Source organism: Schistocerca piceifrons, chromosome 2 (assembly GCF_021461385.2).
Source record: "Schistocerca piceifrons isolate TAMUIC-IGC-003096 chromosome 2, iqSchPice1.1, whole genome shotgun sequence".
Lineage (NCBI taxonomy): Eukaryota > Metazoa > Arthropoda > Insecta > Orthoptera > Acrididae > Schistocerca > Schistocerca piceifrons.
This window is the reverse complement of record NC_060139.1, coordinates 3,820,718-3,833,494: the sequence shown is the minus strand read 5'-3', so window position 1 is coordinate 3,833,494 and position 12,777 is coordinate 3,820,718. Positions and strand designations below refer to the sequence as shown.

Below are 12,777 nucleotides of genomic sequence, written 5' to 3'. Positions count from 1 at the left end.
AAGGTATCAGATAGATTATATAATGGTAAGACAGAGATTTAGGAACCAGGTTTTAAATTGTAAGACATTTCCAGGGGCAGATGTGGACTCTGACCACAATCTATTGGTTATGACCTGTAGATTAAAACTGAAGAAACTGCAAAAAGGTGGGAATTTAAGGAGATGGGACCTGGATAAACTGAAAGAACCAGAGGTGGTACAGAGATTCAGGGAGAGCATAAGGGAGCAATTGACAGGAATGGGGGAAATAAATACAGTAGAAGAAGAATGGGTAGCTTTGAGGGATGAAGTAGTGAAGGCAGCAGAGGATCAAGTAGGTAAAAAGACGAGGGCTAGTAGAAATCCTTGGGTAACAGAAGAAATATTGAATTTAATTGATGAAAGGAGAAAATATAAAAATGCAGTAAGTGAAACAGGCAAAAAGGAATACAAACGTCTCAAAAATGAGATCGACAGGAAGTGCAAAATGGCTAAGCAGGGATGGCTAGAGGACAAATGTAAGGATGTAGAGGCCTATCTCACTAGGGGTAAGATAGATACCGCCTACAGGAAAATTAAAGAGACCTTTGGAGATAAGAGAACGACTTGTATGAATATCAAGAGCTCAGATGGAAACCCAGTTCTAAGCAAAGAAGGGAAAGCAGAAAGGTGGAAGGAGTATATAGAGGGTCTATACAAGGGCGATGTACTTGAGGACAATATTATGGAAATGGAAGAGGATGTAGATGAAGATGAAATGGGAGATATGATACTGCGTGAAGAGTTTGACAGAGCACTGAAAGACCTGAGTCGAAACAAAGCCCCCGGAGTAGACAATATTCCATTGGAACTACTGACGGCCGTGGGAGAGCCAGTCCTGACAAAACTCTACCATCTGGTGAGGAAGATGTATGAGACAGGCGAAATACCCTCAGACTTCAAGAAGAATATAATAATTCCAATCCCAAAGAAAGCAGGTGTTGACAGATGTGAAAATTACCGAACTATCAGCTTAATAAGTCACAGCTGCAAAATACTAACACGAATTCTTTACAGACGAATGGAAAAACTAGTAGAAGCCAACCTCGGGGAAGATCAGTTTGGATTCCGTAGAAACACTGGAACACGTGAGGCAATACTGACCTTAAGACTTATCTTAGAAGAAAGATTAAGGAAAGGCAAACCTACGTTTCTAGCATTTGTAGACCTAGAGAAAGCTTTTGACAATGTTGACTGGAATACTCTCTTTCAAATTCTAAAGGTGGCAGGGGTAAAATACAGGGAGCGAAAGGCTATTTACAATTTGTACAAAAACCAGATCGCAGTTATAAGAGTCGAGGGACATGAAAGGGAAGCAGTGGTTGGGAAGGGAGTGAGACAGGGTTGTAGCCTCTCCCCGATGTTATTCAATCTGTATATTGAGCAAGCAGTAAAGGAAACAAAAGAAAAATTCGGAGTAGGTATTAAAATTCATGGAGAAGAAATAAAAACTTTGAGGTTCGCCGATGACATTGTAATTCTGTCCGAGACAGCAAAGGACTTGGAAGAGCAGTTGAATGGAATGGACAGTGTCTTGAAAGGAGGATATAAGATGAACATCAACAAAAGCAAAACAAGGATAATGGAATGTAGCCTAATTAAGTCGGGTGATGCTGAGGGAATTAGATTAGGAAATGAGGCACTTAAAGTAGTAAAGGAGTTTTGCTATTTGGGGAGCAAAATAACTGATAATGGTCGAAGTAGAGAGGATATAAAATGTAGGCTGGCAATGGCAAGGAAAGCGTTTCTGAAGAAGAGAAATTTGTTAACATCCAGTATTGATTTAAGTGTCAGGAAGTCATTTCTGAAAGTATTCGTATGGAGTGTAGCCATGTATGGAAGTGAAACATGGACGATAAATAGTTTGGACAAGAAGAGAATAGAAGCTTTTGAAATGTGGTGCTACAGAAGAATGCTGAAGATTAGATGGGTAGATCACATAACTAATGAGGAAGTATTGAATAGGATTGGGGAGAAGAGAAGTTTGTGGCACAACTTGACCAGAAGAAGGGATCGGTTGGTAGGACATGTTCTGAGGCATCAAGGGATCACCAATTTAGTATTGGAGGGCAGCGTGGAGGGTAAAAATCGTAGAGGGAGACCAAGAGATGAATACACTAAGCAGATTCAGAAGGATGTAGGTTGCAGTAGGTACTGGGAGATGAAAAAGCTTGCACAGGATAGAGTAGCATGGAGAGCTGCATCAAACCGGTCTTAGGACTGAAGACCACAACAACAACAACAACAACAATCTACAAGGAACATTTTCCTCGTTACGACACATCGTGGCTAAGTGCCGTGACCTGCAGCTGAAATGCGTTAACCACGGATTACCTCTCAGTTTACGCACTCGCAGATAACGCGTAACGAAATCACGTTACGTTGTAGTGCACTTGAATGTAATCTCTTCGACAGAAGCTACGATTGATGTATCAAGTTGACAAAGAATTTACATATTGTGAAATATTTTTTTTATCTAGCAGATAACGTAACCGTTCACAATTCATTGTGCAATACGAAGAAATTCAGCGAAACGAGAGTTTACTTTAGTTTTTTGCATGTTCCTTGGACCATATTTGTGACATACAGCTATAACGTGGACCGTATCAGTCCGTTTAAAAATATTATAAGTTTCTCATACCATACACTGACCAGTTACTTAATTAGAATTTCTAGTTTAATCTGTATCTATAGTGAAATATTGTTATCAATATATCCTGCCTTCTACGGAATTGCATTGTTAAATGAATTGCATTGTTTAACGATAGACTATTTAAGACGGCCAATTAATAAAATTTCTAAATATATTTTGGTTTGTTCTTTCTAGCTTGCATCATTATCAACAAAGAGCACTGTGCTTTGTGGTGTAAGACGGAGAATATTTAACGAGGTATGTTCCAGAAAGTAAGTGTTCTAGATATTTATATTTTTTTTAGGAGTGTATATTACAAGATATTGTTGATAAACTTGTTGACTATGTTGACACACAGTCGCCATCCCGTTCAATGCATGTTGTGAGCTTCTTTATGCCCTTCTCGAAGATCTCTCCCACCAACTCCTTCCGCCACTTCAGAATCTCTTTCTGCACCAGCTCGTCGGTTGAAAATTTAATTCCACTCATGTGTGCCTTCAGGCAGGTGAAACGACGGTAAATGGTAATCTGAAGGCGCCAAGTCAGGGAAATGCGGGGAGTGGGAGGAAGGAGTTCAAAACATCCCAACCTAACGAGTCCACGCGCGCCTCGGTGGCTAAGGCTGTGTGAGAACGGGATTTGTCGTGCAAGAAGCACACCCCGCTCGTCTGCATCGCGCTCCTTTTGTTTTGAATGCTCTTTTCACTTTTTTGGGAGGGGCGATTGTTCATGGTAAGTCTGCGCCTGAGGCAGAAATTCGACCAAAATGATACGTGTTTGGTCCCAAAACACTAAGGCCATGATTTTTTTGCTCGAAATTGAGATTTTGAATTTTTTGACGGATAGGGAATCGGTGTGACGCCACTGGGACGGCTGTCGTTTTGCCTCTGGCGTGTAATGAGCTACCCCAGTTTCATCTCCAGACACATCAGAACGCAGGAAATCTTCACCTCCCAGTTCAAGTCGCTCAAGAAATTCGCAGCCTCTACTGGTTCGACTTTCCTTGTGCTGCTCTGTCAGCTGTTTTGAGGCCCATCTTACGCACAGTGTCCGGTAGCCCCGCGTTTGTGTGAGTGCCTCGTATAAGAGAGTTCTGGAGAGTTGTGGAAACATCCACTGTCAGTCACCAGTCTCGAGGAACAATTTCCTCGATTTTTGGCAACAACTCATCAGACAAAATGGAAGGTCTTCCACTGGGACTGTTCGTCGTGTACATTTGTTTTGCTCTGTTAAACTCCCTACAACACTCAACACACTCGTTCTATTCATAGCAACTTCGCCGTACACCGTTTTGAATCGCGAAAAATTTCCGGTAGGTGATGTTCCTTCTGCGAGTAGGAAGTACGTCAGAATACGAGGCTCACACTTGACGGGATTTCTTACCGACATTTTTCACGCAACTGGATACTACGTCAGTTTACGTACTACCATGTACCTGCGATGCTCGCTCCGGTTAGGGAATCCTTCTCTACCATTCAGTGTTGCCAACACTCCAAAAACAAAAGAACTGCAAACCGTTATGGTTACAGTACACTTACTTTCTGAACAGGTGTCTTACGTACAGGAGTGGTCTCAGTACTGGATGCTTTGGAAGTTGTTGTTGTTGTGGTCTTCAGTCCTGAGACTGGTTTGATGCAGCTCTCCATGCTACTCTATCCTGTGCAAGCTTCATCTCCCAGTACCTACTACACCCTACATCCTTCTGAATCTGCTCAGTGTATTCATCTCTTGGTCTCCCTCTACGATTTTTACCCTCCACCCTGCCCTCCAATACTAAATTGGTGATCCCTTGATGCCTCAGAACATGTCCTACCAACCGATCCCTTCTTCTAGTCAAGGTGTGCCACAAACTTCTCTTCTCCCCAATCCTATTCAATACTTCCTCATTAGTTATGTGATCTACCCATCTAATCTTCAGCATTCTTCTGTAGCACCACATTTCAAAAGCTTCTATTCTCTTCTTGTCCAAACTATTTATCGTCCATGTTTCACTTCCTTACATGGCTACACTCCATACAAATACTTTCAGAAACGACTTCCTGACACTTAAATCTATACTTGATGTTAACAAATTTCTCTTCTTCAGAAACGATTTCCTTGCCATTGCCAGCCTACATTTTATATCCTCTCTACTTCGACCATCATCAGTTACTTTGCTCCCCAAATAGCAAAACTCCTTTACTACTTTAAGTGTCTCATTTCCTAATCTAATTCCCGCAGCATCACCCGACTTAATTCGACTACATCCCATTATCCTCGTTTTGCTTTTGTTGATGTTAATCTTATATCCTCCTTTCAAGACACTGTCCATTCCATTCAACTGCTCTTGCAAGTCCTTTGCTGTCTCTGACAGAATTACAATGTCATCGGCGAACCTCAAAGTTTTTATTTCTTCTCCATGAATTTTAATACCTACTCCGAATTTTTCTTTTGTTTCCTTCAGTGCTTGCTCAATATACAGATTGAATAACATCGGGGAGAGGCTACAACTCTGTCTCACTCCTTTCCCAACCACTTCTTCCCTTTCATGTCCCTCGACTCTTATAACTGCCATCTGGTTTCTGTACAAACTGTAAATAGCCTTTTGCTCCCTGTATTTGACCCCTGCCACCTTCAGAATTTGAAAGAGAGTATTCCAGTTAACATTGTCAAAACCTTTCTCTAAGTCTACAAATGCTAGAAACGTAGGTTTGCCTTTTCTTAATCTTTCTTCTAAGATAAGTCGTAAGGTTAGTATTGCCTCACGTGTTCCAATATTTCTATGGAATCCAAACTGATCTTCGCCGAGGTCGGCTTCTACCAGTTTTTCCAATCGTCTGTAAAGAATTCGTGTTAGTATTTTGCAGCTGTGGCTTATTAAACTGATCGTTCGGTAATTTTCACATCTGTCAACACCTTCTTTCTTTGGGATTGGAATTATTATATTCTTCTTGAAGTCCGAAGGTATTTCGCCTCTTTCATACATCTTGCTCATCTTGCTTTGGAAGAATAAGAGTAATTTTTTCGCATTGAGCAGAAAATTCATCTTGAAAACTGCACGATGCCTCTAACATGGCTGTTCCCTTCGTTTCAGTTAAATACGAAGTGACTGACTCACTCCTTGCAGATTAAAAGACATCTTTCTGAGTGTGAGAACAATAAGCAAAATATGGCACTGCCTCGTGTCGGCCGGGTTCCCGGGTTCGATTCCCGGCGGGGTCAGGGATTTTCTCTGCCTCGTGATGACGGGGTGTTGTGTGATGTCCTTAGGTTAGTTAGGTTTAAGTAGTTCTAAGTACTAGGGGACTGATGACCTCAGATGTTAAGTCCCATAGTGCTCAGAGCCAGAACCTCGTGTCGGTACAGGTGGTGACAAGATACAACTCACCAAGCGTAAATATTGTTGAGGACATAAGTCTACAGTGTACGTCGAAACAATCTGCGTCTGTTGTGACTCTTTCTAATAGTTTAAAACAAATAAGTCACCACATCCTGTTATTGTTAAGTTTTTGTGACACGAATTTCTTTTGCTTTTAAGGAGGATGTCTGCGTCTTATAATTATAAAGGGCGTTACGGCTACATCTTACAGTGATACAGGACGTTACTGAAATAATGCTGTAAACGGATGATATTATTGTTAAACTTACTACTCATCGAACTGGTCTTTTATACTAGTATAAATCTATCCATATTTCCCGGAGATTATAGGACGAAGGGTTGCCTTGATCCATCTGAATCATCAAGATGATATGATCTGCATGTCATTATGCTCCTGTGCTTGCTCTTTCAGTTTTCTGTAGTACTTCTGTAGGATTTTACATAACATTGTGTTATCACCGTCGCACAGTATATCATTATCAGATGTGGCTGTATTATAATTACAACACTAGATTATGCCAGTGACATGAATGACTGAATATAAGGAATACATTTCTTCAGGCTTAGTTACAGGTCCTGTATAGTTTTAAAGGGAATCTTACACCATTCTTGCTGCAAAATGGTGGCCAGTTCAGGTAACTATGATGGAGATACGTAGCGATCACGCGTTGTTCTCTTCAAAGTAGGCCACAAAGGCTCAAAACATTGAGAACGGTTGACTGGTGACCGGGAGACACGCGACAGTTCGTCCGTGTGTTCACCAAACTAGTCTCGGAAGATGCGAGATGTGTGAAGAGGGGCCCTGCCGTCTTGGAACACAGCGTAACCATTGGGGGAGCAAACATTATATCGTGAGATGGAGCCGATCACCCAGAATAGTCACATACATACTCCCTGGCGGTAAGGCGACCTTGCAGAGCACCAACGGAGCTCACTGGATACCATGACGTGGCCGCCCAAATTGCCACCGACCCCCACCATGTTTCACTCTCGGTACGTAAATTCGGCCAGAAGTTGGAAACAGAGTGCAACGAGGCTCATTCGACCAAATGATTGCCTCCCGTTGCTCCACAGCCTTGGTTTTATGTCTTCGGTACCACGTTTTCCTGCCACGGGCACTTGCATCACTGATGATTGCTTCTGGAATTTCAACTCGTCCTGCAGTTCCCTGAATCTGGGGGAACCCCAGTTCGCGCTATTTTCGTACTGAAAGCGTTCGCGAGTGCAGTATTCAGCTCTGCAGTGACTTTTGCAGCCGTCGTCCTCCTAATATACGTCACAATCCTTTTCAACGATCGTCTGTTACGATCACTCAACACAGACTTTTCGCAGCGTTGCGACTTTACGGATGATGCTTTCCCACCTTCCTGCATGCGATATAAATCTTCGATACGGTGCCTCTTCGAACATCAACGCTTCCGTTTCCTCGGTTACGGAAGCACACACCAAACAAACGTCACCAACAATTTGCCCACGTTCTAATCCACTTAGCTCCGACATAATTCGCTCGCAACTACACAGCACACTGTTTTGAATACGAGTGACACTGCTCAGCGTTTTGAGGACATTGCACAGGCGCAACCTGCTAGCATTCGCATCCACGCTCAAGCATGTTTTCTCGCTGTGTTTCCACATTTTTGTCCAACCCTTGTACATGTGTGTGTAACAGGCCAGCTGGTATTTGAACCACTGAATTCTGAAAAACACGTAGCTCCGAAGTATTATTCAGACTCTAGAGATTTCTAAAAGACATATACTCGAGTACCTATAGTTAGAAGTTCAAGTGACATCACAAGAAGTTCGAATAACTGAGAATTCGGTTCAACGAATGTTTGATTGATACAGGTGGAATCGGAAAAAGACAAAATAAAAAAATTTAGTTAAGTAGTTCCACTGCAGTTTCAAAAACATGCTGTTTCCTTACAAAGAGCGGCAGAAAGTACCAGCTAGAACTCAAACTAGCAGAAAGATTATTTTGCCCACTTTATTTTTATTTAACATTTAAAACGAAAGACACATATCCATTAGCGAGAACATACAAGAAAACCTCGGTTTCATTCATTTTTCCATGCCGAACAAACAGTGTCATTAAAGCTTGCATTTTTCTCCACAAATGTTCTTAAAAACGGAAGTATGTCTTTTTTTAAATGTTAGTGAGGCACCCCTCACTAACTGTGAACCCTTCAAGGCGCAGAGTAATAACGAATGATAAGCCCTTCTTAAGCTTATGACCTCCTATAGGTATGTTTTGTCCTCTACACTGAGTATGCTGTTTCAGTTAGCATTCTTCAAGAGGGGGTAACTCCGTATCTTATGTTTTCAGCAATCTTATCTTCTGCTACAGGATTATCGACAGCGCCGATGACGGAAGCCTAAAACTTTTCGCTTACATCCTTTTTTTCTTTTTCGGTCCACATTGCAAGACCTCAGTAACCTGCTTCTTTTCTGCGAAAATCGGTAACTTCACGTCAGCCTCATAACTGCTCTGTGCTGTAGTTAAGTTATGGACTGCTGAGAAAACAAAGGAGTATCGTGAAGATGTGTATGACAAAATAAACACCTGAACGCGTAACGCGTATTACGTATTACCGAGTGTTAGCTGCTAACTTCGAATTATAGTGTGTTTGCAGAGCGATCTGCCATGACAATCGCTTCGATTTATCCGGTGTACCAAAACACACAAAATTTATTCGATTTATCGTGAAATCTGATTTATCTAAGGAAGATTCAAATGTAGTTCGATTTAAAGAACTACACGCTATCAACATATAAAGGAGAGAAGGATGTACTCTGACGCCTCATCGGAAAGAAAGTACATCGACAAGAAGGATTTACGTGAACCACTGAACATTAGACAGATATTTATGTTTTGTCTATGTAGGAATTCCTTATGTAGGAGTTGTGATTGTAATGAAGTCAATAAAGCAGACATAACGTGTTATAATCGCGCTTTTGAACTGTAGAGAGGAAGAGAGAACGTGATCGTAGCGATTGTATAAGGTGGAAAAATTCGCTTTCCCAACCCTCTCCATTCTAACCAATTTTTTTTCTTTTGATGTCTTTTTTCGTAAAATATGAATTAACGTACACACTTACTGAAGACAAAATTAAGTGATCGTCGAGTGTCCTATGAAAGCCGTTAGTTGAGAAACTGAAAGGAATTTGCTGTACATATGAACTAATGAGTCGTCCAACTGCTATGAAGATTATCTTCGAGGCAGTTCGGCTTTGCTATTTTATCGGGTCAGCATATTGGACATTGGACATCTTCCATGCATCTGTGACCACATTTTCTACTCTTTGATACAGATATATTTAGTGTTCAGTCTTCAATGAAAGCTTAGAATACAAATAAACTTTATACAGCTCGGTTTTTATCAGTGTATACAAACGCTCTGAGTTTCTCACAAACGACGAAATGAATTTTCTTCCCTTTCTGCAACGCATTTGACACAGATCTTTTCAAGCGCTGCAACGAACAAATGCTTGTCGTATACGTTTAATACTTTCATCAAAATTCACATGCTGATTCAGAAAGGAAGAACAGATTTCAATTGTTTATTACAGACAAACCATGAATGACAGAAACACACTGCGCATATTACTGGATAGAGGAAGATTCTAAGTTTTATGTTCGCACAGATACTATACATGACCGCCATGCGTTGCTCCAAAAACATCGAAACGGTAGTCTATTTCATTCCACACACGAATCACCGGCTCTCTGTTTATCGAATCGTTAGCTCTTGAAAATAGCTGCCATGGTAGGGACGAAGACGCTATTTTTAATATAGCCCCGCAGAAAAAAATGCATGGTGTGAGGTCTGGTGACCTGGTAGGCCAAAAGCAATGAACAAGATCTTGGCCACCTCTTCCAGTCCAACGTTGTGGGATGGTGTTGCTATGAACGCCACTCTTCGAGGTGAAAATAAGGCTGGGCGCCGTCAGGCATAAAAATGAAATCATTGGAAATTTCGCGAAGTTGAGGAAACAACCAATTTTGCAGCATCTCCAGGCATGACATTCCTGTCACAGGTTCCTCTGTAAAAAAAGATGAGTCTATGAACCTTGTGAACAGAACGGGCACAGTTTGGGTGAGTCTTTTTCATGTTCGTGATGATACCAGTATTTTGTGACCCCCAAATTCTTATTTAAAGATTCTTTAATCGGTAGATGAAATGTCGCTTTGCATTAAAAGACGAGTCGAACGGAAAAAAAGGGTCCTTTGTCTTATCGTGGGCAACTGAAATGCAAATTTCATACCTTCTATTGTGGTCGCTGGGACCAGTTGCTGCAGTAACTGTAACTTTCAGGACTTCATATGTAGGCGTCGTTTCAGAATACACCATCACTGTTTGAGGAACCTCAAGTTCCTAACCTGCCCGTCTTGTGGACCACCGAGGGCTCCGTGTGGACGCATACCGGATACGCTCGACATTTTCATCAGACGTACGTGGTCAACCATATGCAACAAACTACCCAGAATTTTGTGTGCCAGTCATAATTCTGCTTGTCCAGAGGTGGCTTCTTGCTGAAACGACAACGCAATGCGCGTACCACTTGAACAATGGATTAACGTCGCGCAAATTCCAACAACCAAAGTGATTTCTCTTGTGCTGTAGTTACGATGTTGCTACAAATAAACAACAGCGCAACTGTCAAAACTTTCGACCGTCCTCTATCCAGTGACATGTGCAATGTGTTTCTATGTTTTATGGTTTGTCTGTAATAAACAACTGAAATGTTTCTTTCTTTTTGAATCACTCGGTATTATAAGAACTTTGATTACCAACACTGGTGCTCTTGAAAGGTGGAAAGGGAACATCATATCACTTACACAAATATACATGACGTATAGAAGGTCTGGTGCACCTGACGACGAGTGCAAATTCGAAACGCACGTGCGCATGTCAAGAAACCACGGAAAGTGACTTAATCCAGCGTGTGAGTATTCAGTTTCTTACCACCGCAGCTGCACTATCGTAAGTGAGCGGAGCCGGCTGGAGAGGAGGAGGCTTACCAGAAGGTGAGCACGGAGAGTGGGTTGGCGGCGACCCGCGGGTTGGGGTTGGCCCTGCGCTTGGACGCGTCCATGTAGCCGCCGCCGCCTGACCGCTGTCCAGCACTTACCGGCTGGAAGCCTGGACTGGACTGGCCGGCGCGGCGGCGGCAGCAGCAGATGCTGGCTCAGCTCCCCCCCCTCTGCCTCCCACCTCCTCGTATCTGGCCAACAAGGACGGCGCTTAATCTGCCGCCGATACGCGATGCTGACCTTCTGCGGTCCTGAATGACTTGCGGTAGCGAAAATTTTGCAACAGTCGTAAGAGTAGCACGGCCAGTTCTTCCCGTGAAAGGTTACACACGATTCACGTCCTGATTTATAATATTACTACACTTGTTTCGTACAGTGTAGTAAGCGCGCCTATGTGAGTTCCGAACTTTAGACATTCCCGTACATATTAATCGTAATTAGAGCAATGTGGCTTAATGTTATGCAATAACCAAAAAAACTTTAGACGTGCCCGTACATATTAATCGTGAAGGCTTAATGTTATGCAATAACCAAAGAAGTAGTTATGCAACAATAGAATAATAGTTTAGCCCGTGTTTAATGTTCGTTTAGACCGCGCTAGGAAGTTTGCAGCCTCGTTACGTACATGATACTGTCTGTTGCGTGGGCCGTAGTTGCTACGTACACAGGTTGAATCACCTACGTCTTGCACCCCTGTTGCTACGTGAACTGTTCGAGGTATCAAAGCGAGGTTTTCGATAAAAGATAGTAGGCAGATGAGCATTTAATTTTGTTATGTAGGTAATACTCTTTAGTGTTATGACCAGACGAAACTACAATCGTCTGATCGTAACAATTGGTTCTTCGATCGCTCTCAGACATGGCTGATCGGAACACATGAAATATTAGTACACTCTATTATAAGAAAGGTAAAAATATGCGTTTAACTTCTTTCGTACAGTGTAGTAAGCGCGCGTATATGAGTTCCGAACTTAAGACGTGGCCGTAAATATTAGTCGTGATGAGAGCAATGTGGCTTAATGTTATGCAATAACCAAAGAAGAAGTTATGCTACAATAAAAGGGTAGTTTAGGCTGTGTTTAATGTTCGTTTGGATCACGTTAGGAACTTTGCAGCCTCGTTACTTACATGCTACTGTCTGTTGCGTGGGCCGTAGTTGCTACGTACACACGTTGAATCACCTACGTCTTGCACCCCTGTTGCTACGTGAACGGTTCGAGGTATCGAAGCGAGGTTTTCGATAAAACATAGCAGGTAGATGAGCATTTAATTTTGTTATGTGGGTAATACTCTTTAATGTTATGACCAGACGGAACTACAATCGTCTGCTCATAACAGTTGGTTCTTCGATCGCTCTCAGACATGGCTGGTCGGAACGTATGAAATATTAGTACACTCTATTATAAGAAAGGTAAAAATATGCGTTTAACTTTATACAATCTATTGTCACGGAAATGAGTCTAACATTTACAACTGTCTTTCAATAGTATTGCACGACTAGATGAACACAATTACAAACTCTTCTCTTGAAGTACAAGTTCAACATTTCCTAAAGTAGAGTTCCCTCTGACACTTGAATAGCACTGTTGTGGTAACCAGCTGATGTTGATTGCTTCATCAGAGGTCACAAACTGGGTAAAGCGAATCAGTGCTTGGCTCCATGTCGGCCTGTGTGTGACGGTGCTGTGGTGCTGAGAGAGAGGGCGTGTTTTCCGAAGCGACTTCCATCGGCCATTG

At 42.1% G+C, this 12,777-nt stretch overlaps 1 protein-coding gene across 3 annotated transcripts in view; it reads right to left on the bottom strand.

Annotated features, from left to right (window-relative positions):
• LOC124774888 (ATP-binding cassette sub-family C member 4-like) overlaps positions 1-12,777 on the bottom strand; it is a 365,241-nt gene that overhangs the window by 284,119 nt on the left and 68,345 nt on the right. The window contains exon 1 of one of the 3 annotated variants that reach the window (XM_047249543.1): positions 11,029-11,144. The exons of 1 other annotated variant lie outside the window; for it this stretch is intronic. In XM_047249543.1, coding sequence (XP_047105499.1) covers positions 11,029-11,102 — 74 coding nt within the window. In that variant the 5' untranslated portion in view covers positions 11,103-11,144. Of the gene's footprint in view, positions 1-10,972; positions 11,145-12,777 lie in introns of those variants that run through there. One more of the 3 variants, XM_047249544.1, reaches the window with a different exon arrangement.